Source organism: Theropithecus gelada, chromosome 15 (assembly GCF_003255815.1).
Source record: "Theropithecus gelada isolate Dixy chromosome 15, Tgel_1.0, whole genome shotgun sequence".
NCBI classification, from domain to species: Eukaryota; Metazoa; Chordata; class Mammalia; order Primates; family Cercopithecidae; genus Theropithecus; species Theropithecus gelada.
In genome coordinates, this window is record NC_037683.1 from 105,742,814 (window position 1) to 105,770,746 (window position 27,933).

The 27,933-nt window shown below is 48.1% G+C and overlaps 2 protein-coding genes across 4 annotated transcripts in view; one reads left to right on the forward strand and one right to left on the reverse strand.

Moving 5' to 3' along the window:
* Nucleotides 1-22,775, forward strand: part of CENPP (centromere protein P) — a 272,813-nt gene extending 250,038 nt beyond the window's left edge. For 2 of the 3 annotated variants that reach the window (XM_025359993.1, XM_025359995.1), the window contains 3 exons: nucleotides 19,299-19,378; nucleotides 20,504-20,595; nucleotides 21,020-22,775. In XM_025359993.1, the coding sequence (XP_025215778.1) occupies nucleotides 19,299-19,378; nucleotides 20,504-20,595; nucleotides 21,020-21,150 (303 nt within the window). In that variant the 3' untranslated portion in view covers nucleotides 21,151-22,775. Of the gene's footprint in view, nucleotides 1-8,331; nucleotides 8,582-19,298; nucleotides 19,379-20,503; nucleotides 20,596-21,019 lie in introns of those variants that run through there. The other variant, XM_025359996.1, reaches the window with a different exon arrangement.
* The window catches only part of IPPK (inositol-pentakisphosphate 2-kinase), a 64,231-nt gene continuing 57,020 nt past the window's right edge, over nucleotides 20,723-27,933 (reverse strand). The window contains exons 12-13 of the mRNA XM_025359983.1: nucleotides 27,432-27,511; nucleotides 20,723-24,057 (exon numbers count right to left, since the gene is read on the reverse strand). Of these exons, the coding sequence (XP_025215768.1) occupies nucleotides 23,832-24,057; nucleotides 27,432-27,511 (306 nt within the window). The 3' untranslated portion in view covers nucleotides 20,723-23,831. The remainder of the gene's footprint in view (nucleotides 24,058-27,431; nucleotides 27,512-27,933) is intronic.

Sequence of the window (27,933 nt, forward strand, 5' to 3'; positions counted from 1 at the left end):
CGGGGTCTTTCTTTTTCCCCGGGTGGGGTGCAGTGGCGCCATCTTGGCCCACTGCAAGCTCCACCTCCCAGGTTCACGCCATTCTCCTGCCTCAGCCTCCCGAGTAGCTGGGACTACAGGCGCCCACCACCTCGCCCGGCTAATTTTTTATATTTTCAGTAGAGGCGGGGTTTCACTATGTTAGCCAGGATGGTCTCGATCTGACCTTATGATCCGCCTGCCTCGGCCTCCCAAAGTGCTGGGATTATAGGTGTAAGCCACGGCGCCTGGCCTACTGTCTTATTTTTTAACTTTTTGTTGAAATATAGACATACAGAAAAGGGCATATATAGACACATATACATATATAAATGTATATACACTTATACATTTATCACGGATATATTTATCCATGATAAATATACAGTTTGATAGTTTTTCACACAATGAATTTGTATGACCACCACTCTGATCAGGAAGCAGAGCATGAACAGCCCCAGAGCATGAAGCCCCTTCACTCCTTTCCATTCATTCTCCTGCCCAGGGTGAGCACTGCTGGCTTCGGACAGCAGGGATCCACTAGCCTGCTCTAGGACCTGATGTGGATGAAATCCAGCCGTGCCTAGTGTTCTGTGCTGGCCTTCCTTCGCTCCCTGTTGTTTTTGGTGAGGTATCCACATGGTAATTTTTGATCATTCATCTCATTGCTGTATAGTATTCCATTGTGTGGATATACCACAAAGTCTTTGTCCATCATACTGTTCCTGGGTATTTCTCAGTTCTGGCACTATGAACAGTAGTGCTATGAGCATTGGAAACACGTGTGCAGATTTCTGTTGGGTGGAATTGCTGAATCATGTCATATGCATAAGCTCAGCTTTGGTACCTATTTCCGAACAGTTTTCCAAAGCAGCTGTAACAGTTCACACTCTCACCAGCAGTGTACGAGGGTTCCATTTGCTCACACCTGTTTCAACACTGGTTTTGTTAGTCGTTTTTAGCCAGTTGGGTGTGTGTGTCGTGGTATACCATTGTGGTTTTAGTTTGTACTCCCCTGATGATGCACAGTTATTTTGTTCATCAGTATATACCCAGCGTTTAACATGTCTGTGCTTTTTATTAAGGCTCTTTCTGTACAAGTGAGAGAGGATGGGACAGAAACCCAACTTAAGTTGGCTTAAACGAAAAGGAACGTTAGTGGCTCCTGTAGCTAGTAGAGAGGCTGGAGTAGCTCAGACAACCAGAGCTGCTGACCCCGGGGCTGGAGGCTTCTCTCCCACTGTGTGAACCTCCCAGCAGCCCTGGCATCATCTGCCCCAGGCATCCACCTCTCAATCCCAGGTGGCAGGAGGCCCCCGGGGAGCCACACTCTGTGTGTAAGATGCTGAGAGTGCTGTGAAGAGGTGAGCCGGCTCCTGGGCAAAGGTGAGAAGGATTTGTCACCAGCAGAAGGGAGATGAGAAGGCTCACTGGACAAAGAAAAACAGGCTTCTGACAGACCACCATGGTATCACACCCAGGAGATACTCCATAATATCATTTTGAATGAATGAATGAGTCAGCCCAAGCTTATGTTGCACAGGCCATCGACAGGGTGAACCAGAAATATTTTTACTGAAATTACTCTAGGAAAGCAAAGCCCTTTTAGGACAGCAAAGGATTTTCTTTCCTTCTGCCCTCATTTCCCCTAATTCAAGAGCTATTCTATGTTGAAATATGAATAGCTATAAGATGTTTTGCCAGTTCATGGATGATCTGTACAGAAATGAATAAATGAAAGAGTGGTGTTTGCTACTCTCCTGTTATCTGTTTTGAGTTTTAAGTCGAGCCCATAATAAGCTGGTTCCTTCCTCCTGCCTGGGCCAACAATGAAAGCGAACAGTGATTAGAGTTTGGCAGAGCTGGTTTATGTGGTCTGTGGCCAGACTACAAGGCGAGTGTTATTTTGAGACCCAAATAAAAACTATAAATGTTTTTCTTTAAATTCTTTCGGTAAAAAATGGGAGCCACTTATTAAAATAAGCAAGCATAATACTTAAATTGGTAGCAGTAGATAAAGGGAACCTGGGAGAGAAGCCAAGAATATAGGTACACTTTGCTTCCTTTCTTACGAATCTCAAAGGTAATATGATAGATGGGAATCCTGGAACAGAAGGATGTTAAGGCAAAACTGAGGAAATCTGAGTGAAATTTGGACTTTAGTCATAGGAGTGATGCAGCAATCTTGGTTAATTATAACAAACATCCCACACTAATGGAAGATGATAATAACAAAGGAATAACAGGGGAAACTGGGTGTGGGATATGTAAGGACTCTGTATTGTCTTTGCAATTTTCCTGTCAATGTAAAACTGTTTTAAAAAGTAGTTAAAGAAAAAACAAGTGAGGGCCTCGGAGGAGCCTGTGCAGGGAGGCTCCTGGAGCTTCAGCTTTATTAGTTTCGGGGTCAGCCCACCTCTGGTCTCCCTCCATTCTAATCAGCGGGATCACGGGGAACCTAAACTTTTCTTGAGAAAGGCACCGTGAGCAGGTGACCCCACGAGCAGGTGGCCGGCTGCTGCTTCCACTTCTGGCTCTGGGCCACTGGTACAGCGTGGCGTGTCTGAGCCTTATTTTTCTTATTTTAAAAAATGGGCATAATTTTATATCTCCGCCTCATAAAGGTGTTCTGTGATTCAATATTTAAAAGATCTTTCCACACTAGAACTACTATGCAAATGGAATAAATTATCATTGTCCTTTGGACTACTTTGCTGAGACTTTTCATCGCCCTCAAGTTTTAAATCTCTGCCTAGTATTCATTTTATTTTATTTTTCCTTAACCATCAGCTCTTGATGTTAATACAAAATTTCAACTTAAAATTTCATTTGTGGCCAGGCACAGTAGCTAACACCTGTAATCCCAGCACTTTGGGAGGCCAGGGGTGGAGGGATCACTTGAGGCCAGGAGTTTGAGACCATCCTGGACAACATAGTAAGACCCCATGTCTACAAACATTTTTATAAACTTTTAAGAATTAAAAAAAGTTTTCATTTTTGTAAGTTATTTGTGCCCTATTTTTCCATGTCCTGGATGTGAGAGGTTGTTTTTTTTTTGTTGTTTTTTTTTTTTGAGACGGAGTTTTGCTCTTGTTGCCCAGGCTAGAGTGCAGTGACACGATCTCGGCTCACTGCAACCTCCACCTCTCAGGTTCAAGCGATTCTCCTGCCTCAGCCTCCCAAGTAGCTGGGATTACAGACGCAAGCCACCAAGCCCAGCTAATTTTTTGTATTTTTAGTAGAGACGGGGTTTCACTATGTTGGCCTGGCTGGTCTTGAACTCCTGCCCTCAGGCAATCCACCCACCGTGGCCTCCCAAAGTGCTGGGATTACAGGCATGAGCCACCGTGCCCAGCCACGTTGCTGTTTTTCTAAGGACATGTGTTGACTTCATGGATTGTTTATTTTTTGGCGATAAGGTCTCACTCTCTCATCCAGGCTAGAGTGCACTGGCACAAACATGGCTTACTGCAGCTTCAACCACCTGGGCTCAACCAATCCTCCCACCTCAGCCTCCCATGTAGCTGGGACCACAAGCATGCACCACCACACCCAGCTAATTTTTTGATTTTTTATAGAGATGGGAATCTTACTTTGTTGCCCAAACTGGTCCTGAACTCCTGGCCTCAAGCAGTCCTCCTGCCTCACACTCCCAGGGCGCTGAGATTACAGGCATGAACTCCCAAGTCTGGTCGGTGTGTGTTTGTTTGTTTATGATGGAGTCTCGCTCTGTCGCCCAGGCTGGAGTGCAGTGGCACCATCTCAGCTCACTGCAGCCTCCGTCTCCTGGGTTCAAGCGATTCTCCTGCCTCAGCCTCCCTAGTAGCTGGGATGACAGGCATGCACCACCATGCCTGGGTGATTTATTTTTAGTAGAGACAGGGTTTCACCATGTTGGCCAGGCTGGTCTCGAACTCCTGATCTCAGGCAGTCTGCCCACCTCGGCCTCCCAAAGTGCTAGGATTACAGGCATGAGCCACCGCGTCCAGCCCATTTCCTCCCATTTAAAAAAACTGAAAGCATTTAACGTAAGACTCTGAAGTACAAGTTTGAACATACATCATTGGCTTTATTTATAAAATATAGTGTAAATATTATTTAAACTTTAAATTCTATACCCAAACTGTTCATCAAGTATGAGGGAAAATTAAACACATTGTTAAACATGAAAGTCCTCAAAAAATGGCAGATTGAAACATACAGCATTTATCAGGCACCCTGCCAAAACCTTTCTAAAATGGCAGTAAAAAGGTGTTTTGTTCGTTTGTTTGTTTGTTTTCAGACAGAGTCTTGCTCTGTTGCCCAGGCTGGAATGCAGTGGTGTGATCCTACCTCACTGTAATCCAGAATTCCTGGGTTCAAGTGATCCTCTTGCTTAAGCCTTCCAAGTAGCTAGGGCTACAGGCACACACCACGCCTAATTTTTACAATTTTTTGTAGAAATGGGGTCTCACTATGTCGCCCAGACCGGTTAGTTTTTAAAAGACATAAATGCACAGATAAATAGGTAGGGCCAAGCCAAGCCCTGGAGTTCAAGGCCAGCCTAAGCAACATAGTAAGACCCTGTGTCAAAAAAGAAAGAAAGAAAGAAAAGAAAAATAGGTGGGAAGAAGGCAGCAATACAATATTGGAAGCTAGAAAGTGTGGATCAAAACGAGAGAAAGCCTTGAGGAAGGCTGATGTGTTTTATAGAATTCCAATTTGCTCAGAAATGGGAGGCATCAAGTACATTGGAAAGTAGGGACAGGATGGAGAAGAATTAGTCGGAAGTCCATACGGGAGGCAGAAAGGCTCTCCTGCACCCCAACTTCCATCCCCGCCATGACAGCAGCCATCTATTAATAAAAAAAACGATGGTAAGAGCCAGAGAGGTTCTGGACTCTGGGCTCCACTGTGGCTTTTTTAAAATAATCTTCCTCTATAATACTTCCTCTAAGTATTTTTAATAAAAAAATTAGGCATAGGAAGTTTCCTTTACTAGATCAGGGCTCTTCACGGTTGAGACTTGGCTGTATTCATGTCTGGCACTAGATTGGGAATAAGTGAGCAAACTTTTTAGGGGCAATTATGTTTCCCAACAAAAATGTTTTTTCTGCTACCATCGAAGTCAGTTGCCAGCACTGAATTATGCTGCTACAAATTGACTGTGATAAAACTTGACCTGTATACTACAACTATATGTGAGCTTAGAGATGTTATCTCGTAGAATGTTTATGAACTCAGGTTTTGGAATCTGTTTCCCTTAGGTTTTAATCAGTTTACTAGCTGTGTAATCTTCAGCAAGTTATCTTAATTATTCTGAGCCTTAGTTTCATTAAAATGATACCGAAGATTTCATACGACCACTGTGAGGATTGAATGAGCTAGTGCAAGTCGACTGCACAGGGCCTGCAAGAATGAAGGGCTCCAAACTGGGATGGGGACAGGAGTGGGAGTGATTTGTCTTGGGAAAAAGAACGTGAAGACCTCAAGAATGCCTTCCCATCTCAGAATCTCCCTTATTCCATGAAAAAGTTTAAATGGGATCATAATTTTAAATTACAATTAGTTTCAATGTTTTTAGACAGCATTACTTTGAGATTTATGAAATAACGAGAGTTTAAACCTTAATTATAAAATATTCTGTGTATATGTGGAATATTACTTTCATTATCTGTTATAATTACATATGAATAATTACATAAAGAGAAAATTGTGGAATTATCTCTAAGGAGTTTCTAGCATTTACTGTTATATTTATATGTGTGTATATTTAGCTTATTTATTATCACTTCTGACTATTTTAAAATAAACCAACTTGGCTCACATTTTTACATTAGTGGTCTAGGAGAGAAGTGAATTCGTTTTCAAAGCATAAAATTACTACATGATTAACTTTCACTGATAATCTTAAAAACAGAACTACATCTAGGACTTACATTCCAATCTGAAGCGTTCTCTGTTTTCTCTAGTAATCTTAATGGGAAGTTGGTTTTTTATGGGTAAATTTGCCTTTAGAGTGATTGCAGGGTGCATGTTTCTAAGGTGTATAAATACCAACTTGCTTAAGTAATTTTCCCCTCTCCATTCTAAAGTGAGAAAGTATAGAAGAATCATATTTGTAACTTTTATTCATTTTTAGGATTCCCACATCCCTTTGTTCCTTCTTTTAGTTCCGTTTTCTAGATGAAGTGTTTATGGCCAAACGTTCACATCGTCATCTCTCCCAGCACCAATTCTGATTTCCCAAAAAGTGCTAAGGTTTGTTTTCAAACTGGTTTTAGGTGGAACTCTTTGGGTGTGTGGATTTTGTGAGTCACAGGGCTCCTCTCTGTCTGGGCTGGCCAACGGCAGGGGCCAGCTCTCACCCCCCGCGGCCATGGGTCCCTCTGAGGAGTGAAGGAGGGGAGAAGGTGGGCATGTGAGGGCGAGTTGGCCTCATCCCCACAAGCCCAGCACAGTAGTCCCTGCTCCTCTGAGCTTTCTGTAATCACTCTAGGAAAGCGGCAGTGATTTCCAGTGAGAAGACCCTCCACAGAGTGTCCGGAATAGTGGGAATCTAGAGGATGTGTCAGGAGGGAGAAATTACATGGGAAAATAACTTGTCTTGGGTTTTCGTGGGGGCGTGATGTGACATGACATGGGCAGAGGCAGCACTGGGTCCCACCCTGCACTGTGTGCAGAAGGGTCCAGTGGGAACAGGTCGGGAGGCAGGGCGTCCCACTGGCCGGTCCACATGGCCAGCTCGGAACACACTGTTTCCTGTCTCCTGAGACAGAGGTTGGTATGAGAAGCAAAGATTACAAAGATTACAGATAAATGAAACTGAAATATTCAATTATAAAACAAATAACAAAGTTTTTTTTTTTTTTTGAGGAATTTTTCTAGCTTAACATAATTAAAATGAACTATGATAAAACACGGCAAAAACTACAAGGAGGCCAGGCGCAATGGCTCACACCTGTAATCCCAGCACTTTGGTAGGCCGAGGCAGGTGGATCACTTGAGCTCAGGAGTTCGAGATCAACCTGGCCAACATAGTGAAACCCCATCTCTACTAAAAATTAGCGGGGCATGGTGGTGGGCACCTGTAATCCCAGCTACTAGGGAGGCTGAGGCAGGAGAATCATTTGAACCCGGGAGGTGGAGGCTGCAGTGAGCTGAGATCGCGCCACTGCCCTCCAGCCTGGGAGTGGAGTGAATTCCACACCCAGAGCAAGACTCTGTGTCCAAAAAAAAAAAACAAGGAAACGGAAATATGGTTGAGAATAAAGGGATTTCTGTTGGAATTTCATCCCTAGAGCTTTGAAAACCATTTTACTATTCAGAAGCACAGAAATGGCACCCAAACCAGGCCCTGAAAGGAGTCCAGGAAAAGAAGAAGTCCATCTTAGGCTTAGGGGCTAAGGTCACACAGGACAAACCTCCCCCTCCAACACCAGCCCCTGGCTAGACTATCACTGCACCATACAGGAGGGATTGTGTGGTCAGTGGTTGGTTTCTTGTTTTTGTTTTTTGTTTTTTGTTTTTGTTTTGAGATGGAATATCCCTCTGTCACCCAGGCTGGAATGCAGCAGCGTGATCTCGGCTCACTGCAACCTCTGCCTTCCAGGTTCAAGTGATTCTCCTACCTCAGCCTCCTGAGTAGCTGGGACTATAGGCTCCTGCCACCACACCTGGCTAATTTTTGTATTTTTGGTAGAGATGGGGTTTCACCATGTTGGCCAGGCTGGTCTTGAACTCCTGACCTCAGGTGATCCACCTGCCTCGGCCTCCCAAAGTGCTGGGATTACAGGTGTGAGCCACCGCGGCCGGCCCAGTGGTTGTTTTTTAATCTGCTTTCCTCGTTTCTCAGGGTCACTTCCCAAGAGAAAGCACTATTAAAAGTCTGGTGTAGCTCCCACTAGATGTTTCTCCATTTATGAGACATGGTCAGATTACTTTCCCCCTAGGCTGTGGCCTCCTACCGCCTCTTTTGGTTTATCTGTGTCTCCTGAACATCCAAACTGCCTGGAGCTCCACGGGCTTCCCTGGGGGACCAGTGGGACCCACCTCCCCTGGTCTTTCTGGGTCTGTGTCTTCTGCAAAGGGTCAAGGAGTCTGCTCTGCAGCCGTGTAGTCTGCTCAGTCACTAAGTTCAGCACAAAAGCAGCCTCAGACTATATATACCTAAGTGAGGGTGGCTGTGTGCCCATCAAACTTTATTACAGACACTGAAATTTGAAGTTTGCATTTCATGTAATTGTCACATGTCATGAAACGTTTGGAGTTCATGTTTAGCCTGAGGTTCCATACAAGAACAGAAGGGCGTGGGAGCTGGCTTGTGGCCTGTCCTTTGCTGTCTCCTACCCTGGCTCTCTTCCTTTCCATACAGGCCCATTATTCATGCTTGCATTTGCTCTTTGTTTATTAAAATTCCCCAGCTCTTCGTTTTAAAAATGTCATTGGGATATATTTCCAATAGAGTGGCTCTCTCAACTCTGAGTTTCCCTGGTTCTTCCCAAGTCTGCACAAACAAGAAAAGTTGGGTGAAGGGAGGATGGAGGCTCCCAGCTTGTCTGTTCTGCAAAGGTCTGGAGATGAGGTAAATGCTGAGGGCTGGGCCGCCCCACTGGGGCTGGGGCACATGGAGAATGTTTGGCACAAGCCCTTGCGAGGGTTCTGGGGCATCAGTCACGGCCAGAAAGACAGCACAAGTCATGCCCGGACTGGGCCGGGTGGGCCATCCCTTCCAGTGGGGCTTGTGTTTTTGCTCCTGTGGCAAAGTGCTGCAATGACATTCCAACTCTCCCAGGTTTATGCCCCACCATGGGTTTGGAATAGAGAGGCTTTTCTGGTTGTTTGTTTTACTAAGCAACATTTAGGACACATTTTTTAACTCCCTGTGGACAAGCAATCCTTCTAACAGAGCTCCTCAGCTGTTCCCAGTTATTTTTGTAGATGGTTTCGTGGACGGTGCAGGTCCCCTGAGGGGTCCCTTCCTGGACACCCATGTTCATCCACTGAGGGCATCTGATCTCTGACTTCTGTCCCCACATAGGGTCAGACAAGTAGGTCTGACGCCTCCTGAGCCAGCAAGCTGCTGTGCTCCCTTGTTTTTTTACCAACCAGACCACTCTTGGGGGCAGACGTGTGTGTCGCGAGGTCTGTGTTTGCGTGTCCGAGCCTCAGGACCACGTCCAGGAAAGTTAGGCTAATATGGTTTACAGGAGGTAATTCAGCAGCACAGCCACTGCATTCCGTTCTGCTTGTGTCACTACATGGACCTATTTATTTCAAAAACACAAACAGAGTCTAGAAAAACTGGTTAAAAATCCACACAATTAGACTTGGAGATAGAGTCTTTCCATCCTGTATGTAATCAAGAGATTTAAAAGTCAGGCACCTTTTGTCGAGCCTTGTAGACTGGGGATTTCTGTTAACATTTCAGTTGGACGCTGTGTCCGTGAGGGACTCTCTTCTGCTAGTTGTGCCAATCAGGAAATTTCCAAAGGGGGCTTCTGGTGCTGCCGGCGATTAGTTGTTACTTCTAAACGATTGTGATGATACAAAGCACTCGAATAGCCAGTCCTTTCCATGTTAGAGCTCTTGAGAATCTGAAAACCCCATCTCACCTCCCCCACGGAGGTACCAGCCCTCATTTAAACGATACGCTGTGACCAAAAGGACAAAGGTGCCTGACCGGGTATTAGGCCCGGGAAAGTCTCAGTGTCAGATAAATGACTACGTTGTGTCAGCTCCATGTGTCCACAGAGGAGCGGGCTGGGAGGGGACAGCAGGCACTCTTGCGAGACTGTAAATCGGCTGACCAAACAAGGCCATGCACTGAGGGTGAAGGGACGTAGTCTCTCCCCAACAGCAAAGTGACTGACAGATGTCAAAGGAGCTGGACTGAGGTGTCTGGGAGAGCTCGTGCCCGTGTGTTTTGAATATGGGTATGCACAGACGAGTGGAAGTGGCTGCAGTGGCTCATGCACCTGCACACACCAGTGCGTCCTTCCTAGCTCTTTCCACTGATGGGCCCTAGAAGCAATGAAGCTCCGGGAGCAACGAGCCCAGGTCCTGGTTTGTAAATAACCGTCAGCTCCTTTGATTCCAGAGCTGGGCAGGGAAGTACAAAATGAGCTCAGAATAGCTGATGATGCCAGAGAGCAGGAAGACCTCAAAGAATGGTGGGGCTGTGTCAGAACCAGGAGTAGTTTACAGGAGCTCATACTGGCCAGACCTGGGAGCTTGAGCATCACAACCAGTAGTGATCTTAAACAGGTCACAGCCTGTGGAATAAACAAGTGACTGTGAGTGGATACTGACACAAATGAATAAGGGAAAAGGAGAAGCTCTTTCTGCTGGTAGAAAGTCAACAGATACGGGAGGAATGATGGAAACGGAAAGCCACCTTTTGGGACCCTCACTGTCGTTGGTGTTGCCATGAGCCATCGTAGGGTCTCAGACTCGGGGGTGGACAGTGGTCTCAGGACATCCCATGGAACACAGTGGTGGGGCCACGTCTGAGACGCACAGGCAGCATTTCCATGGGGCTCCAAACCTGGCATCATCTCAGCATGGACATGTAGCGTTAGGCCCAGATTCAGCTAGATTCAGCCATCGGTGGTGCCAGCAGCTACACCCAGGCTGTCAAGACTGGCCATGCTGGGGCCTGAGGGGACAAGGGAGGAGAGACGCAGTTGGGACAGCTGGGGACATCTGAAGGGGCACATTCTGGTTTGGAGAGGTATGTTTTGGTCACGGAGGAGATGTGCTCAGTTGGGGAAGAACCCTGTGTGTGTCCAGGGGCGAGGGGCACCATGTCTCAGCATGGCGCAACACAGAGGGAGGTGACAGGCGGTGTGAACAGGCGGCAGCTTCTCATTCTCCTCGTGTACTGTTTCTGTAAATTCAAAATTACACTCGATGTTAAACTTTTTTTTTGCAGACAGAGTCTTGCTCTGTCACCAGGCTGGAGTGCAGTGGTGCAGTCTCGGCTCACTGCAACCTCTGCCTACTGGGTTCAAGCGATTCTCCTGCCTCAGCCTCCTGGGTAGCTGGGATTACAGACTCCCACCACCACGCCCAGCTAATTTTTGTCTTTTTAGTAGACATGGGGTTTCACCATGTTGGCCAGGATGGTCTCGATCTCCTGACCTCGTGATCTGCTCGCCTTGGCCTCCCAAGGTGCTGGGATTACAGGCATGAGCCACCACACCCGGCCTCAAATTAAACTTTAAAAACACAACTGAGGCTCAGAGAGTTTAAAAGGGATTTCTCAAAGTCATATAGCCAATCAGCAGCTAAGTGGGCTGAGGTAGGACCAAGGCCCCTTGTCCTGGGCAGAGCAGCTGCACTGGCCCCAGGGCCCCGGCAGTACCTGTTCACTTGGTAATGGTTTTGATTGTCTAACACAAGTGACATCATACACATGGTAACATGTGGAGAACCTAGACCAGTGTCTGGCACAGAGGTACCTTTCTATTTGTCAGTTTTCTTTCTGAAATGAGGGTAGATCATTGTTCTTCCCAGTGCTCCTGCTGTAGGCATTTCTAAACCTTTCTGAAGTTTGTCACACTTCTCTCAGAAGTCTTGTGCATGGAGAGCAGCACTCAGCTCTGATCACCCCCGACATACCTCTCCTGCCTTACCCCACAAAAAGTACCTCATCTGCACCCCTGCCCCGGAGGTCAGAAACTCTCCACGCCCCACATCCAGCAAGCCCTGATGCCACACCCCCAGAGCACATCCGTCACTCCAGTGTCACTCAGCCATGGTCCCCCTGCTTTCTCCCACATCTCACCCACCTGCCCAGTCCACTCTCCACGCAGCAATCAGTGTGATCCTTTCCAAACGACATCAGGTGGGGGTCTGGGGACCAGCCTGTGTGTCCTGGCCCTGCCCTGCTCCCAACTTCATCCTTGCCCTTCTCCCCAGCACCAGCAGGCGGTAACGGGACTGATGTGCATTCTGAAGGAATCACTCACTGCTCCCAGTTTTGGAGCTCTTATTAATGAACATTTGCATGCAGTTTTTTTGTATGGACATATGTTTTCCTTTCTCTTGGGTAAATATGTAGGAGTAGAATTGCTGGATCACATAGTAGGTGTACGTTTAATGTATGTTTAATGGGTTTAATGTGGCAAGAAGCTGCCAAATTTATCCAGTTCCTAGCAGCAGTGTATGTTAGTTCCAGTTGTTCTACATCTTCACCAGAACTTAGTATTGGTCTCTTTTTTATTTTAGCCATTCTGATGGGTATGTTGTGGCATCACCTTGTGGTTTTAATTTGCAATTCCCTAATGACTAATGATGTATCTTCTGCACATTTAACCAAATAAGAGATGTGCAAAACATACGTCACTAGTTTGGCTTAAATCCTTTGCCCATTATTTAAAATTGGGTTGTTAATCTTCTTTTTACTAAGTTGTGTCCTTCATATATTCTGGATACAAGTTTTTGCCAATATTTTCACTCAGTCAGAGGTTGGCCTTTTTCTTTTTCTTCTTCTTTACAATGGCTTTTAAGAGTAGTAGTTTCTAATTATGATGAAGCCAGTCTGTCAATTACCTAATTTATTTTTCTCTTATGGTCACTGCTTTTTTATTTAGTTAGTTTTATTTATTTATTTTTTGAGACGGAGTTTTGCTCTTGTTGCCCAGGCTGGAGTGCAATGGCGCGATCTCAGCTCACTGCAACCTCTGCCTCCCAGGTTCAAGCAATTCTCCTGCCTCAGCCTTTGGAGTAGGTGGGATTACAGGCGTGTGACACCATGCCCAGCTCATTTTTTTATTATTAGTAGAGACGGGTTTTACCATGTTGGCCAGGCTGGTCTCAAACTCCTGACCTCAGGTGATCTACCCGCCTCAGCCTCCCAAAGTGCTGGGATTACAAGCATGAGCCACCATGCCTGGCCTGCTTTTTTATTTAAGAAATCTTTGGCTAACCCATAATTACACAGATTTACTCCCATGTTTTCTCTCAGAAGTTTTACAGTTTTAGCCCTTACATGTCCCTTTTTTGAGACCAGAGTCTCAGTCACCCAGGCTGGAGGGCAGTGATGCAATCCTGGCTCACTGCAACCTCCACCTCCCAGTTCAAGCAATCCTCATGCCTCAGCCCCTCAAGTAGCTGGAATTACAGGCACATGCAACAGGCACATGGCTAATTTTATATTTTTAGTAGAGAAGGGGTTACACCATGAGACCATGTTGGCAAAGCTGGTCTCGAACTCCTGGCCTCAAGTGATCCACCTGCCTTGGCCGCCCAAAGTGCCATAATTACCAGTGTGAACCACTGCGCCCAGCCCCTTACATTTCTATGTATGATTCATTAGAGTAAATTTTTGTATATGGTATACAGTAAGCACTGAAGTTCATTTTTTTTTTAACATGTGGATATCCAGTTGGCCCAGTGCCAGTTACTGAACCATCTAAGGTAAATTTTGCCAGCATCTTATGCCACGGTGTGACCTCACTGATGTCATCTCTCTATAAACCTTTCAAAACAGAAAATGTTACTAACATGCAAATGAAACCAAGATGATTGAATGGGGGAAGGAAGAGTCTTTTCAACAATTGGTTCTCAGATAACTGGATATTCACGGATAAAAGAATGAAGCTGGACCCCTACCTCACACCATATATAAAAATTAACTCAAAATGGATCAAAGACCTAACTTTAAGAGCTAAAAATGTAAAACTCTTAGAATTAGACATAAATACAAATCTCTGTGACTGTGAATTAGGTTATGGTTTCTTAGCTATGACACCAAAAGCACAAGCAGTAAGCAAAAAGAAAAAACTTAAATTGGACTTCATCAAAATGAAAAACTTTGTACTTCAAGTGACACCATTAAAGAAATAACAAGACAGCTCACAGAATGAGAGAATATTTTTTAACACAGATAGTGACTTGTTCCAGAATATATAAAGAGCTATTACAAGTCAGTAACTAAAAGATAACCCAATTTAAAAATAGGCAAAGGGGCCAGGTGTAGTGGCTCACACCTATAATCTCAGCACTATGAAGGCCGAGGCAGGCAGATCGCTTGAGCCCAGGAGTTCAAGACCAGCCTGGGCAACACGGCAAAACCCCGTCTCTACAAAAAAATACAAAAATTAGCCAGGTGTGGTGGCATGTGCCTATAGTCCCAGCAACTTGGGATGCTGAGGTGGGAGAATTGCTTGAGCCTGGGAGGTAGAGACTGCAGTGAACCAAGACTGCACCACCACACTCCAGCCTGGGAGAGAGAGTAAGACTCTGTTTAAAAAAAATAAATAAAAATTGGCAAAACATCTGAATAAACATTTCTCCAAAGAAGGTATACAAATGGCCAGTAAGCACATAAGAGAAAAGCAAATCAAAATCACAATGAGATACCAACTCACGGCCAAAGTGTTGATGGGGCTATGGAGAAATCAGAACTCTCATACACTGCTGATGGCATTATAAAAACAGTGCAGCCACTGTGGGAAACAGTTTGGCAACTCCTCAATGGTTGGAGAGTTATTATATGACCCAGAAATCCCACTCCTAGATATATAACCAAGGGAAATGAAAATACGTATGTGCAAAACTTATACACAAATGTTATGAACAGTAATGCTATGAGCATTATTTCAAAAAGCCAAAAAGGGCAAGGCACAGTGGCTCACGCCTGTAATCCCAACACTTTGGGAGGCCAAGGCGGGCAGATCATGAGGTCAGGAGACCAAGACCATCCTGGCCAACATGGTGAAATGCCATCTCTACTAAAAATACAAAAATTAGCCAGGTGTGGTGGCACGCACCTGTAGTCCCAGCTACTCGGGAGACTGAGGCAGGAGAATCACTTGAACCCAGGAGTGCCTGTAGTCCCAGCTACCCAGGAAGCTGAGGCAGGACAATTGCTTGAATCCAAGAGGCAAAGGCTGCAGTGAGCCAAGATCGCACCACTGCACTCCAGCCTGGGCGACAGAGCAAGACTCGTTCTCAAAATAATGATAATAATAATAATTTTTTTAAAAAAAAAATCAAATACCAAAAAGTAAAAACCACCCAAAAGTCTGTTAGTTGATCATTGGATAAACAAAATGTGGTACATAAAAGACCATATATAATTCCATTTGTATGAAATGTCTTGAAGAGAGAAGTTTTATAGTTTTAGCCCTTACATTTCTATGATTCATTAGAATAAATTTTTGTATTTGGTGTGCAGTAAGCATTGAAGTTCATTTTTTTATCATGTGGCTATCCAGTTGGCCCAGTGCCAGTTACTGAGGAGTCTAGGGTGAGTTTTGCCAGCATTTTATGCCACGGTGTAACCTCACTGATGTCATCTCTCAATAGACCAGAGTATCTTTCAAAACAGAAAATGTTACTAAAATACAAATGAAAGCAAGACATAAAGTAGCCTGGGTGGTTGCTTACGGCTGTACTGGGAGGGTGGGTGAAGGGGGACTAGGGGCAATAGCTAAAGGGTCCATTAGGGGGTGATGAAATGTTGTGGAATTAGAAAGTGGTGATGGTTGCACCACCTTGTGAGTATACTAGTACCCACTGAATTACACACTTTAAAGGAATTATGTCTCATATAATTTATATGAATTTATCTCAGTTCTTTAAGAGTCACTGAATCGGCCAGACATAATTTTTGGGAAAATATTAAAGTCAAGATGAGTTAACATATCTGTGGACACTCCAGGGTAGACTTAAACTCAGGATTCAAGTTTTCCCATTTGTTTAAGTGGGAGACATAGCATTCCTCTTTGGTATTGCACTGAAATATAATACAAGGTTGGTTTTCTGTAAAGCTCTGCTAAAAATTCTATTCCCTTTGGACTAGCATCCGGCAGCTATAGCAACAGCACAGCGGGTCTCAGGTGTAAAACTGGGGCTGGATATCAAATTGCCAACATTCTCACAGCCGCCATATTTCTATCATAACATCAGGAGAGCTCTCAAATGCAGACTCCCCACATACGGCAACCAGCTGAACAAACACCACTTGAATCGCTGCCTCAGCATTTCCAGCTTAAGACGAGCTTTCCTGTGGAAGGCTGGGGGCTCCAGAGGGGGAGGCGCCAGTGCCTGCCAACCAGTTAGTGTGCACGACGAGGTCCCTTCCCAACAGCCACCCCTACATCACCACCTTCCTGACAATATCCACGGAAGCACAGGCGTCCTGCTCATTTCCCGTATAAGCCAGAACTCTCAGGGCTGTGCAGGTCCCTCAGATGCACTCGGAAGAGCCACAGGTCCAAGACTGTCCCACGGGGGCTCAGCCAGGTGCCTTCCTTCTCTGGGCCTCGGTTTTAAACGTGACACATCTAAGGAGCTTTCCAGATAAGGCTTATGATTTTCCAATTCACTGTTTTTGTGTATCTATTTGTCATGGAAAGCATTCAAAAATATATGGTACATACCTCTTCCTCATCAGCGCATGTTTGCCTTAACTCTTTCTTGCCAATTTGGTCATCTTCTATCCACGTCAAATGCAGTCATTTATAAAACTCGACTGCTGATGAGATGTGCTGACTTTAGGCCTAATGACCTCAAGCCCACTCTGTCTTGAGTTGTATATAACTAGTGTACCCCTGTTCACAGCTTTTCCATCTTCTCTCCCCACCTGTACACGTCTGCCAATGAGACCCATCCTTTCTATTTCAAGTTATCAGTGACCGTGACCTTGGCTAAACGAATGGAGCATTATTAACTTCCACAAAAGAACCTTTGCACACAGTCCGACAAAAGTCCTCCAGAAACATGCACTGAGTGCCTGACCTCTTCCTAATGTCAGCGTTTCTACCTCTTTCTTTTACAAACTAAAGGGAGTAAGGTACACTTTAATTTTTTAGTGAAAGCATCTCATTTAAACCCCTTTTTGCTCACAAGGAGAGGTGAGGAGAGGACCAGGGAGGCAGAGAGCTGCTCCATCTGCTCCCTTGTGCTTGGAGGCTGAGCCTTGGGCCCCACGTTGGAGCTGGCCCAGGCCCCAGCCGTTCCAACGCGTCCCAAGTGCTGCCGCTGAGCCAGCCTGGAAGCTGAGCTGCCACGTTCACAGGCTCTCCCTTACGGTCCTCAAGCAGTTGTGATTAATTTGGAAGAGGCTGCGGTTTAAAAATCAACCAACACTTTCCACTTAAATCACTTAGGTATACATTTTCTTATGGAAACTGTTGTGCTGAAGTTAGTAATTGTAAGCTTCCGCCAGGCCCCTCTCAGCCTGTGGTGGGTGCAGCTGGTGCTGCGACGCGCCTTCGCCGTGTTAGGCCCACACGCGCAGGGTGAGGGCCTCCCACACTGGCGAGAGCTCAGCGATGCAGGGGCTGCCGCTTTTAAAAACTCGGTCACGCCGTTGTCCCCACACAACCCCATTCAGCAGAGCCGATCTGGTTCAATCCGGCAAGTCTCTGGAGCGGCAGGAAGGCGCTGTCACTGCAGTTCCAGCCTGCTCCCTTCCTTGTGTCCTCTGACTAGCTGTCAGGCCGGGTGCTTCTCAGGGGAAACCTCCCCTCACTATCCTTCCCTAAGGCCTGGGGAGGCCACAGTGCTTTTTAATCATGGCAGGGCTTGCATGGGACTTAAGCAGCACCCCCAGGCTGCCCTTTCTACATCAGTCGCTGTGAGAGGACAGAAAGGAAAGCATGTCTGTCAGACTGGCCCTAGGACCTCGACCTCTCACGCGGAGCCTGCCGTGAAAGTCTCCTGTCACCCTGACCCTGCAAGCTGTTCTCACAAGAGCAGACAAAAAGACAAGTTTTTTCGTGTGTGTGTTTTGTTTTTGTTTCTGAGATGCAGTTTCGCTCGTCGCCCAGGCTGGATGGAGTGCAGTGGCGTGATCTCGGCTCCCTGCGGCCTCTGCCTCCTGGGTTCAAGGGATTCTCCTGCCTCAGCCTCCCAAGTAGCTGGGATGACAGGCGCCCACCACCACGCCCAGCTAATTTTTTTTTATCTTTAGTAGAGACTGGCTTTCACCATGTTGGCCAGGCTGGTCTTGAACTCCTGACCTCAGATGGTCCGCCCTCCTTGGCCTCCCAAAGTGCCGGGATTGCAGGTGTGAGCCGCCCACCGCACCCAGCCAAAAACACACGTTTTGTTTGAGACGGAGTTTCGCTCTGTCGCCCAGGCTGGAGGACAGTGGTACAGTCTTGGCTCACTGCAACCTCCACCTCACAGGTTCAAGCGATTCTCCTGCCTCAGCCTCCTGAGTAGCTGGGACTACTGGCACATGCCACCAGGCCCGGCTAATTTTTGTATTTTTACTAGAGACAGGGTTTCACTATGTTGGCCAGGATGGTCTCAATCTCTTGACCTCGTGATCCGTCCCCACCTCAGCCTCCTAAAGTGCTGGGATTACAGGCGTGAGCCACCGCACCCAGCCCAAAAAGACAAGTTTTTAAGAACTGAGAGAATACGGCCACCATTACTTTTATCAGTTTTGAATATGTATCATCTGTTCAGGTTCCAGTAAGCAAACTGTTGTGGTTTGATCTAAATTCGCGGGTCGGTTCTGGTAGAGCTAGAGGCTACCGGGTCCTGCTGTAAGTAATAGAAACAAGCAGACGTGTCCAGAATTTTCACAGCCCATGGGGGAAACCAGACTCTCCCAGAACTGCAAGCCTAGAAATCTGTGAGATTCCACTTGATCTCCCTGCTTTCAGGAGGAGGCTTTTGACCATAAAATGCCATCTCATCATGAAGCTTTCACTAAGGCAGGGCCTTTCCCTTACTGCAGTGGGAGCTGCGCCACCACTGGGCACAGTGAGGGTACCAGAGTGGGCTCCTGCCCATGCCCAGGACGGTGTGTGGGCTGGGCGCCACTGGGGTGAGTCCTGAGGATGGACGGGCGAGGGGCGTCCAGGCCCGGCCACAGCCCTCACGGAGCCTCAGCTCAAAGGGCTTTTCAGGTCAGATGCTAAAACCCTGTGAAAACAGCTGCTTTCCAGCAAGGAGCCTGGCGCCTCCACTTGGGAATCCTCTGACCAGTCCTCCCCAGACAGTCCAGGTTGTGACGGACAAGGGTAGACCAAGGAGCCATCCCAGGTGGAAGGGGTGTGGGGAACCTGTGAGATGAGAATGCAGCCGTAGGGTGGTTATGTACCATGTTCATGCTGGGGAAGCAGCAGTCATGGGAGCCTGGAGGTTGTGGAGAGACCTACAGTGGGGCAGACGTGTGACAGCAAGGGCAGGAGGGGCAGTCGGCGCCCATGGGTGCTGCGTGAACACTCGGACCCCGATTTTCGCCGGACACCTGGAACGGCTCCCCGTGCCCCTCCCACGGCCCCTTTCTCCTCCAATGGATCTGTCTGTAACCGTTTCTTCTCCCCATGCAGGAAAAGTACCCAGATGCCGTGTACCTCTCGGAGGGGCCCTCCTCCTGCTCCATGGGGATCCGCAGTGCCAGCCGGCCAGGGTGAGTCTGCGCAGGCCACGGGGCCTCCCATTTCCTGTTAAAACAAGGATTCTAAGCAGGAGACCACCTAAGTAGGACTCTAAGTAGTAAACCACCTAACCAAGAACTAAGGTCCTCGGTTGGAGGAATCAGTGGTCCCAGCAGGTATGCCCAGCGTGGGGGTGCGGGCAGCTGGAGCTCTGGAGGATGTGCTGGGCCGCAGGGGGAAAACGCCAGTCCTGGGGCCCGCCCCAGGACTTATGGGGTCAAGGAAGGGAGGCTGGGAGAAAGTGGAGATGCTTGTGGATCTGCTGTTACTTAGAAATCGAAGGGAAGAAGCCAGGGGTGAGTGGAAAACCCCAAAGCAGTGAGAAGAAACAAGACAGGCTCAGGGCCCTGACAGCACAGCCCATCCCTCCACCAGCCCCGGCACCACCCTGGCCTGTGCTGTGTTCTCCATCCTCTTCCCTTGGCTGTGCATGTGTGGACATGTGTCCATCTGGGTGTGCTTTTATGACCTGTGTGTGAAGGCCTCAACTCAACTGGTTTCCAAGCTTTAAAATCGTGTGGTCCTTATGCAGGCTTCTGGGACTTGCCTTTGTCACCCTCACCCCCTCCAGGGTCATGAGCAGCTGCAGTGCAGTTTCGCTGCTCATCCTCCCGGAGGGGATCATCCTCCCACAGGGGATCATGCACAGGCTCTTGCTCTTTAGCTCTGGAGCACGTGGCATCTTTGTTCTGGCTCACACCTCCTGGCACACACTACACAAGCTTCTCCTGGGCTCAACTGCCTAGAAATGAAATTCCTGGGAGCATGTTCAGCTTTCTGTCAGTGCCAGATTATTTCCAAAGTGGCTTGTCCATGTCTGCTCCCACCAGTAATTTTGAAGTTTCTGTTGCTCCGTGTTCTGTACTTCGCTGGTCTACTGATGTTTGCCAATGCAGTGCGGACAGAGCAGCACCGTCCTGTGGTCCTGGTTCCATCTGCCTGTGCTACTGACCGTGCCTCTTCTTCGCTGTAGGCTGCGGCTGCTAGGAGCAGGGGAGCCCAGCATGGGGAAATGGACACCAGGAACAACTCATGGTTGCTCATCTTTTTGCCAGATTTCAAAAAGCACAGAATGACATGTTTTATCGCTTTTTCAGGTTTGAATTAGTCATTGTTTGGAGGATACAAATAGATGAAGACGGGAAGGTTTTTCCAAAGCTGGATCTTCTCACCAAAGTCCCACAGCGAGGTAGGTCCCTGGGTGTGGCTGCTCTAGCTGACTTCCCAACATGCCCAGCAAAGCCACCTGCCTATTTCCTCTGGGTTTCAAAGGGCAAGAATCAAAAATTGGAAATCTCATTAATGTACTTTGTCTATCAATTTTTAAATATTTTTACCAATAATCACTCAAAAAGAACATGAGAAGGGATTGCTGAACATGAGAAGGGATTGCTGCCCCAAGGCCCTCCCGGGCTGAATGCACAGGGAATGTGCCTCGAGCCATCGGGTGAGGCCTCCACGCACGCCATCTCCTCGCCCGCCACTAGCACGTCCCATCCCATGCAGCCCGTCAGGAGGAGGGCAGGGTCTTGGTGAGGTCCATGCCAGCAGAAAACAAAAACCAAAAGCTGCCGCCTTGAAGTTTCTTACCCGGTTTAACGTTTTCTTTCTAGCCCTGGAGCTGGACAAGAACAGAGCCATAGAAGCCGCTCCTCTCAGCTTCCGAACCCTGCTCGGAGTGCTTGGAATCGAAGCTGCTCTGGAAAGCTTGATAAAATCACTTTGTGCAGAGGAGAACAACTAGTTCTAAAACAGTGAACGGGAGGGTTAAGATGCTGCGCGGAGGAGCATGCAATTTTATTGAATATAAACATTTGCTATTTTCCACTTAGAACCACACCCTGAAGACATGCTGTCTATGCAGTTATGGCACATTATATGGAAACTCTCATGACATGAAAAATAAATACAGCTAGTTAAGTATAAAATGCCAAATAAAAGTGACATGTACAATGTGGTTTATAAAAATAAGCTTAACATCTGAGAGAATGTACCAAGTGGTCGTGTGTCCTCAGATGTGTGGGGAGGACCCATCCCCCCACCCACCGTGGCCTCACACCGAGTCCACCTTGGACATGCGGCCACATTGCTCAGCTGGGAGAAGCCACCCTTATCCTGGTTCCTGCCTCCTGGGGGCTCTGGAGATGGATGCCTGTGGCACCTCATTTTTAAACTGTCTTTAGCAGCCCAGGGGAGCCACGCCCACGCTCCCTACCTCCCCCAGGTCCGCACAGTGGCACTGAGAGGCAGTCTCAGCAAGTCCTCACACTGTTCTTGGTCTTCCACAAGAAAGTGGAGCTGTCAGCTTAGTAACAAGAATGGCCTAAGACAGCAAAGACAACACTGTTCCTGGGCCAGGGCGTGAGGAATGAGGTCCTTTATGAAAGACCCCCCTGCAGGGCCCAAGTGCTACACTGATCGTCCCGGATGTGCCGTAAGAACCGTGACCTCATCAGTCGCCCATTTAGCATTGTTAGGATCTGTGAACACGTGTTGTCTCAAACCAATCAGGGCTGCCATGACTACACAGCAGCAGCAGTTTCCAGAACGTGCCAGCAACGCATCCACAGCAGTGGCACCCACTGCTCAGGGGCTCCTCACAGCCCGGGCTGGTGGGAGCCAAGACCAGACACAGTGGGGGTCCACCTGTTTTCTCTTCTCCCTCAACTACAGGCTGTTTTCACTGTGTCTAGTCCAGCCCTGTCTGGGCCCTGTGCTAGGTAACAACTCTTGCAGCCCTGAAGGACCTCGGGAGCCCAGCCCACCTTCCCATGGACTGGGGTTCCCTCTCATGTGCACTTGAACCCAGGACCCAGCATCCTCCACACACCGTGACACTGGGCAAAATCATCCCAAACGAGGCTGCCCCAGCCCCAGCCCAGCAACAGTGAACTCCCTTGGGTCAAGACAGTACTCACGGCCACTCCCTCCACACTTCCCAGAGCCTGTGGCCCGTCTGTGAGCTCCATGCACTTCACTTAGGTGAGTCACCAAAGCCCCCATCCCGGCACACAGGACCCATGTGTATGAGACGGTGTCATTCGAAGTGAGAAGCAAACAGTAAAAGTGTCCAGTTGTGTAAGTATCGTTTTGCACCTCTGAGTGTAGAATTAGAAGTAAATATGACAGAATTGAACAATAAATTCTAGAAGAGTTGCCTTGATTCAAACAAGTATAATTCTCAAGTTATCACAAAATTTCCCACAAAAATTTACAATCAGCAAAATAGTTTCCTTATTTCTCATGTATAATTTTCATATAATTCCATGGTTTCGCTAATATTATATGTTACAATAAGCCTCCATTAGTCCCTCAAAACGATGATATAAATAAGTCTGTACAACCTAGCATAGAATAAAAAACTGAAACCAAGATTCCCAACGTTTTTCATAGCAGCCGGGCACACTTTGGTGACCCCAACGAGAACCCTCTCGGCAGCAGCCAGGAGCTGTTCACCTTCCGGAAGCAGGGCCTGTGGCAGCCTGACAGGGAGAGGCCACGGGGCCCAAAAACTCAATGCGTCTCAAGGCAAACCCGAGGGAGGAACTCGGTCCGGGAGGAAGAGAGAACTCGTTCCTCAACCAGCCCAGACACTGGAGTGTCAGGAAAGCACTGAGCTGTTGGGGCACACATCCCAGCCCGGCCACAGCAGCTCAGCCAGTCACAGCTCCACCTCCAACTTCTACAGCAGCAATTTTTAGTGGGAAAGAACAACTCATCTCCCCCTCATGTGAAAGATTAAATTGTAAAGCAAAAAAAAAGGTCAATGCGCGCATGAGTGGTGTCCGTCCTGACCTGAGTCTCGCGCTCCCTGCTGCCCCGTGTGGAACCACGGGCTTCAGCACCTCCACAGGGACCCTGAGTCTACACTGCTCAGAACCGGCGTCTGCACGACCACGAGGTCACGCTCTGCAGCAGGGAACCACCTAAAAACCTGTGTTGATATGTGGCTTGCACTGAAAAGTGACCATGTAACTCAGCTGGGGAAAGTTCCAGTAGTATCCATGTTTTCTTAAAAGTTCAAACTGTAAAATGTATGTGACAATTCAAGTTTTCTATGTTAGGAGTCTGGTGGTAGCAGATCCAAACCTTGGGTCTTAGAATAAGGCTTTTAGCATTAGAGAATCAGACATGAGCCCTGGTTGGGAAGGAAGATCTATCCAGAAGGTCTTCCCAGGGCTTAACGGACACTTCCATATTAAGAGTGTGGGCAGCTTCCTGGGACACAGCACGTCCTACATTCCTTGTCCAGGAAGATGTTCCCAGTGCTCTTCAATTCCATGTCTCCAAGAGGCAATCCCACCTCAACAGGGGTTAAAAGCAAAAACATTCACAACCAAAGCTCACCCAACACAACAGAAAATAGCTCTATCATTCAACCTTCACATTCTGTGTTCAAGTTTCAAAGACACTGCAGGGAAAGGGTTAGACCTTGTGGAGAACTAACGTGCAATCTTCGCTTTCCTTGAACCGAGTCGACATCACGGCGTTGTCTTTGGCACATACAGTCTTTGAATAATAGTTGACGATCTTGCCGTCCAGTTTATACTGATGCGGAATGCTCTCGTAGGGCTTGAGGTCAAGGTCCAGCACAGACACAGAGAAGGCAAACCTGGACCTCGATGACGGGACGACAGGCCTTTGATCAGAGCTGCAAGTAAAAAATACCATTTCAGGATACACAAGCCTCCCATTCATTTCCCTCCCTCCCGTTCTCTCTCCCTTCCTTCCTTCTTTCAACTAGTATGGGTTTTTTTAATATTTTTCTTTGACTTCTGCAAAGTTAGATAAATCAATCTCTTTTACAAGAGAAGTGAATGGCCTCACACCCCAGCTCACAAAGAGCACTCGTTCTGCGCATCTGTGCGTGTGGACAGCTGTCTGCGCTGGCTGTGTGCACCAGCACGCAAAGCTTCCTCAGGCCAGTGCACCCCACCATACCAGGCGAGAGAGGGTTAAAGGACCGAAAGATGGAAAAGTAATTATGTGGATCATGTGAGCAGTGTTCCCCCAGCCCAGTGGTATAAACGAACGCTGAAAAGTCCCTTTATCATGAGCCAAGTATTACAAAACCCAAGAAAAAGTAAAAAGTAGATCTGGCCATTCCAGCGCCAAATGGATGACATGTCGACAAGCCTCCTTCTGTGCCTCTCCTGTCTGCTGAGAAACGCAGGCTCCTTTGGTTCACGTCTGAAGAGATCTGGTTTCTCATTTTATTCTCAAATTTTATCTTCAGTCCTTTGCATTTTGCTTCTCAGGGCTTAGTTTTGTGGTTTTAATAAACATCAGAAGTCGTGTGCTTATAACAAGATGTGAATAATTATTTGCCCTGAAAAACACGTTTAGGATCACTCCGAGTGCTGAATTCTGCTGTGTCCCGCTTTTCATCTCAGGGCACACAGCACTCAAGTCACTGGCTAAATAAGTGACCTAAGCTCAGTTCAGTCCAAGAGAAGTATCCTGGGTTCTGGTGTCCCAATGTTTACTACTCTTCGAGATTTAGAAGATTTAGAAATCAACAAACCAAACCCCAACTTCAAAGGCTCCTGCCGAGGAGAGGAAATACTGATGAGCACGTCCCTGCTGTGAGTGACGCTGCTCACCACGGCCTCGGCGCTCACTGCCACCTGCCCCAGAATCCTGTTTGTAGGAAAAACGAATCCCTGACTCAGCTGCTGGGGTCAGTAACTATTCTCGCCTGAAGAGTAAACAGCAAACAACTCGTTTACAGATTAAGGTCGTGAGCCTCCTCCAGAAGCTGGAAGGCGCCTGCAGCTCCTCCCAAGGGGCCACATTTTATTGTGAGAACCACAGAAGCCCAAGGCGCCCCTCGGTTCTGAGGCCTGAGACCCAAGCTTGGTGCACCTGGGCTGGAACAGTCACGTCCCCAGCCCATGACTAGGGCTACGTATTTTAAAGGACACCTCAATTAATTTCTCAGAAGCAGCACCTGACACGACCATGGGTGTAAAGACAGGAAGGATGTTCCAGGCAGCTCCCGGGGAGGGTCTGACTACCTGGGTCAACTACAAGCTAGCTCCATGGGAGCCAACGGCAGTGACCAGCGGGCACCAGCTCCTGACACAGAAATGCTCTTCTTCCTGTCAGCACCCCGGAGTACAAGACTGGGCAAGAGGGTCCAGGGACACACATGTCGCTTTGTGCCACAAGTGTGCCCTCCAGCAGCCTTGGAGAATGAGGCTCAGGTGGCCTTCTGGCTGCAGGGGGTGCTGCCCTTGCCTGGAAGGCCATTCTCCAGGACACCGACCCGCTGGGGGTTGCCAGGAATCGGGGTGGAGAAGCCAAGGCCGCGCACTGTGTTTCAAATGGGAGGTCGAGAGGAGCAGCAGGGTTTAGGCACGGGAAGCCGTGGCGGCTCTCTCCACAGTTCCAAATTCCCAAAGGGGCAAAGCTCTGCAGCGACAGGAAGGCAGATCCAACTTGAGACATTTTCCTTTATGACAGGGCAGAAATAGTAGCACAGAGCTGGAGAAGCCTTTATTTTAGGGGATGTAAGAAGTTGAAATGTGGTCAGTCTATCTGTGAGCTGTAAATTAAAGTCTAGGGATCTAAATTTAGTCTCAGGTCTACCAGGCATCTCAAGATGCCAAGACGACTCATGATAAATCCCAGCCTTGGCTTGTCCCTAGGCCTCTAGAGCACCACAGTCACTGGGACTTCACAGGTGCGGCCACTGCGCACACCTTCCTGGAAGCAGGCCCAGCCCCACATGCCATGTTCTCATGTTCTCGGAGGAGAAGCCTTCTCTGAGATCCTCTCCTTTTGTGAAGAAAGGCCTGGCTAGAGTGCTTTGTGCCGGATGATTCCCGTACCTTCACCCCAGGTCTAAGCCGTGTGGCTCAGCACTTCGGGACACACCCTCTCCTTCCAGTGTCGTTTCTGCTGAGCAGTTGGTCGTGAGGACCCGGGCTCTCACCTTTCCCCGGGCGCTGCGTTTCCATTTTGACATCACTGACCAGGCACTAAGAGATTCCCAGGTGCTAGGCGAGGTGAGTAACACCTTTCACAGCCCACCTGAGCACCCCGCATCCCAGCACATCTCCGTTGCCCGGCTGCATCCTTGGTCCGGGGGGCTGCTGAACAGTGGTATCCGTGTGGGTTTTCTCTCTTCGACCACCACCAGCTTAATCCAGCTAAGGAATTCCTCATAACTTAGCCCTGTAGGTATTTCCTTAGGGGATAACAGGAGTTTTCAACTAAATAGAACCACCTTTTTTCTACTTCAGTTATGCCCTATCATGTTCCTCAGTATTTCATATTGGAAAGTAAACAATTCTGTGCCTGCCAGGGAACAGGAATCCTGGGAACTGTTTAGTTCAAAAGCACCGGGAAAATGAGTGGCTGGCAGCCAGCAACCAAGGTCATCTTGACCCGGGAATACATGTTAGAAGAATGTGGAACATTCCGCAAATACAGGGTGCAGGGTTTGGCACCCCTGAAGATCAGTGATGGAGATGCTGTCAACGACAATGAGATTATCAGTTTCATCCCGAGTTCCCAGAAACAGTGAGAGGGGACTGAACAAAACCAGTGGCATTAGGGAGAGGGCTGTGCACAGGTCGGTTATTCAGAGGAGGAAGCAGAAGAAAACGCGCGCCTCACAGGCTTTCAAATGACTATGGTAGTAAAAAGGCAGGTGCACCACGCTGGCACCGTGGGAGACCAAGGAACAAGGGCCACAGGCACCCACGCATCTCAGGGACTGGCTTTCTTTGAGGGAATGGAATGGGCAGCTCACTGTCCACATTGTTTCTGAGCTCTTGGAGTATTTTCTTAGAAAACAGTAACTTTCAATGTAATAACAACCTTTTTAAGTTACTCTCCATAAATCTGTCTTTCGACCGAATTACAAGCTTCTAGAGGGCGAGAGTTGTAAGCCCCATGACGTCACGTAGGCCAAGGAGTCTCTAAGTATGGGGAAACTAGCTGTCCTATTAACAATTAACCAGCTGTCCATAAAACCCCGCGAGACCCAGGCTGCATGCCCTGCTGCGGGCGCCTCACCTGGCATCCTGCAGACAGGGGGAAAGCGCAATCATGATGGAGCAGTCCTTGGCAGTCATGGCGACGCGGTACTGCTGCACCTGCAGGGGCAGGAAAGATCAGCTCCAGGTCACACAGGAAGCCTCTGCCCCCCACACAACCCTCCTTCCCAGTAGCCAAGTGCGGGAACTGCTTCCTGCCTCAGAACCTGAGGGTGGGATTAGAAGCGTGGGCCACAGCGAGCAGGGGCGTCAGGAGGTCGCCCTGTGAGGGCACCTGGGCCAGCCCTCAGCCCCACGGGGCTGCTCAGAGGCCGGCACCGCCCCCTGACCTCTCACAGCAAGCGGTGTGGGACCCCAACTCCAGACCCTGAAACGGATGATCCGTCTTCAGCAAGGTCCCCACAGTCGGCCTTTGGAAGGAAAGACAGTAAGCCACCTGAGCCCCACATGTTGGCCACACTCAGAGTATCGAGCGAGCATCACTCGACACCTGCAGGAAGGGTGCACAGGGTGTTCGGCAA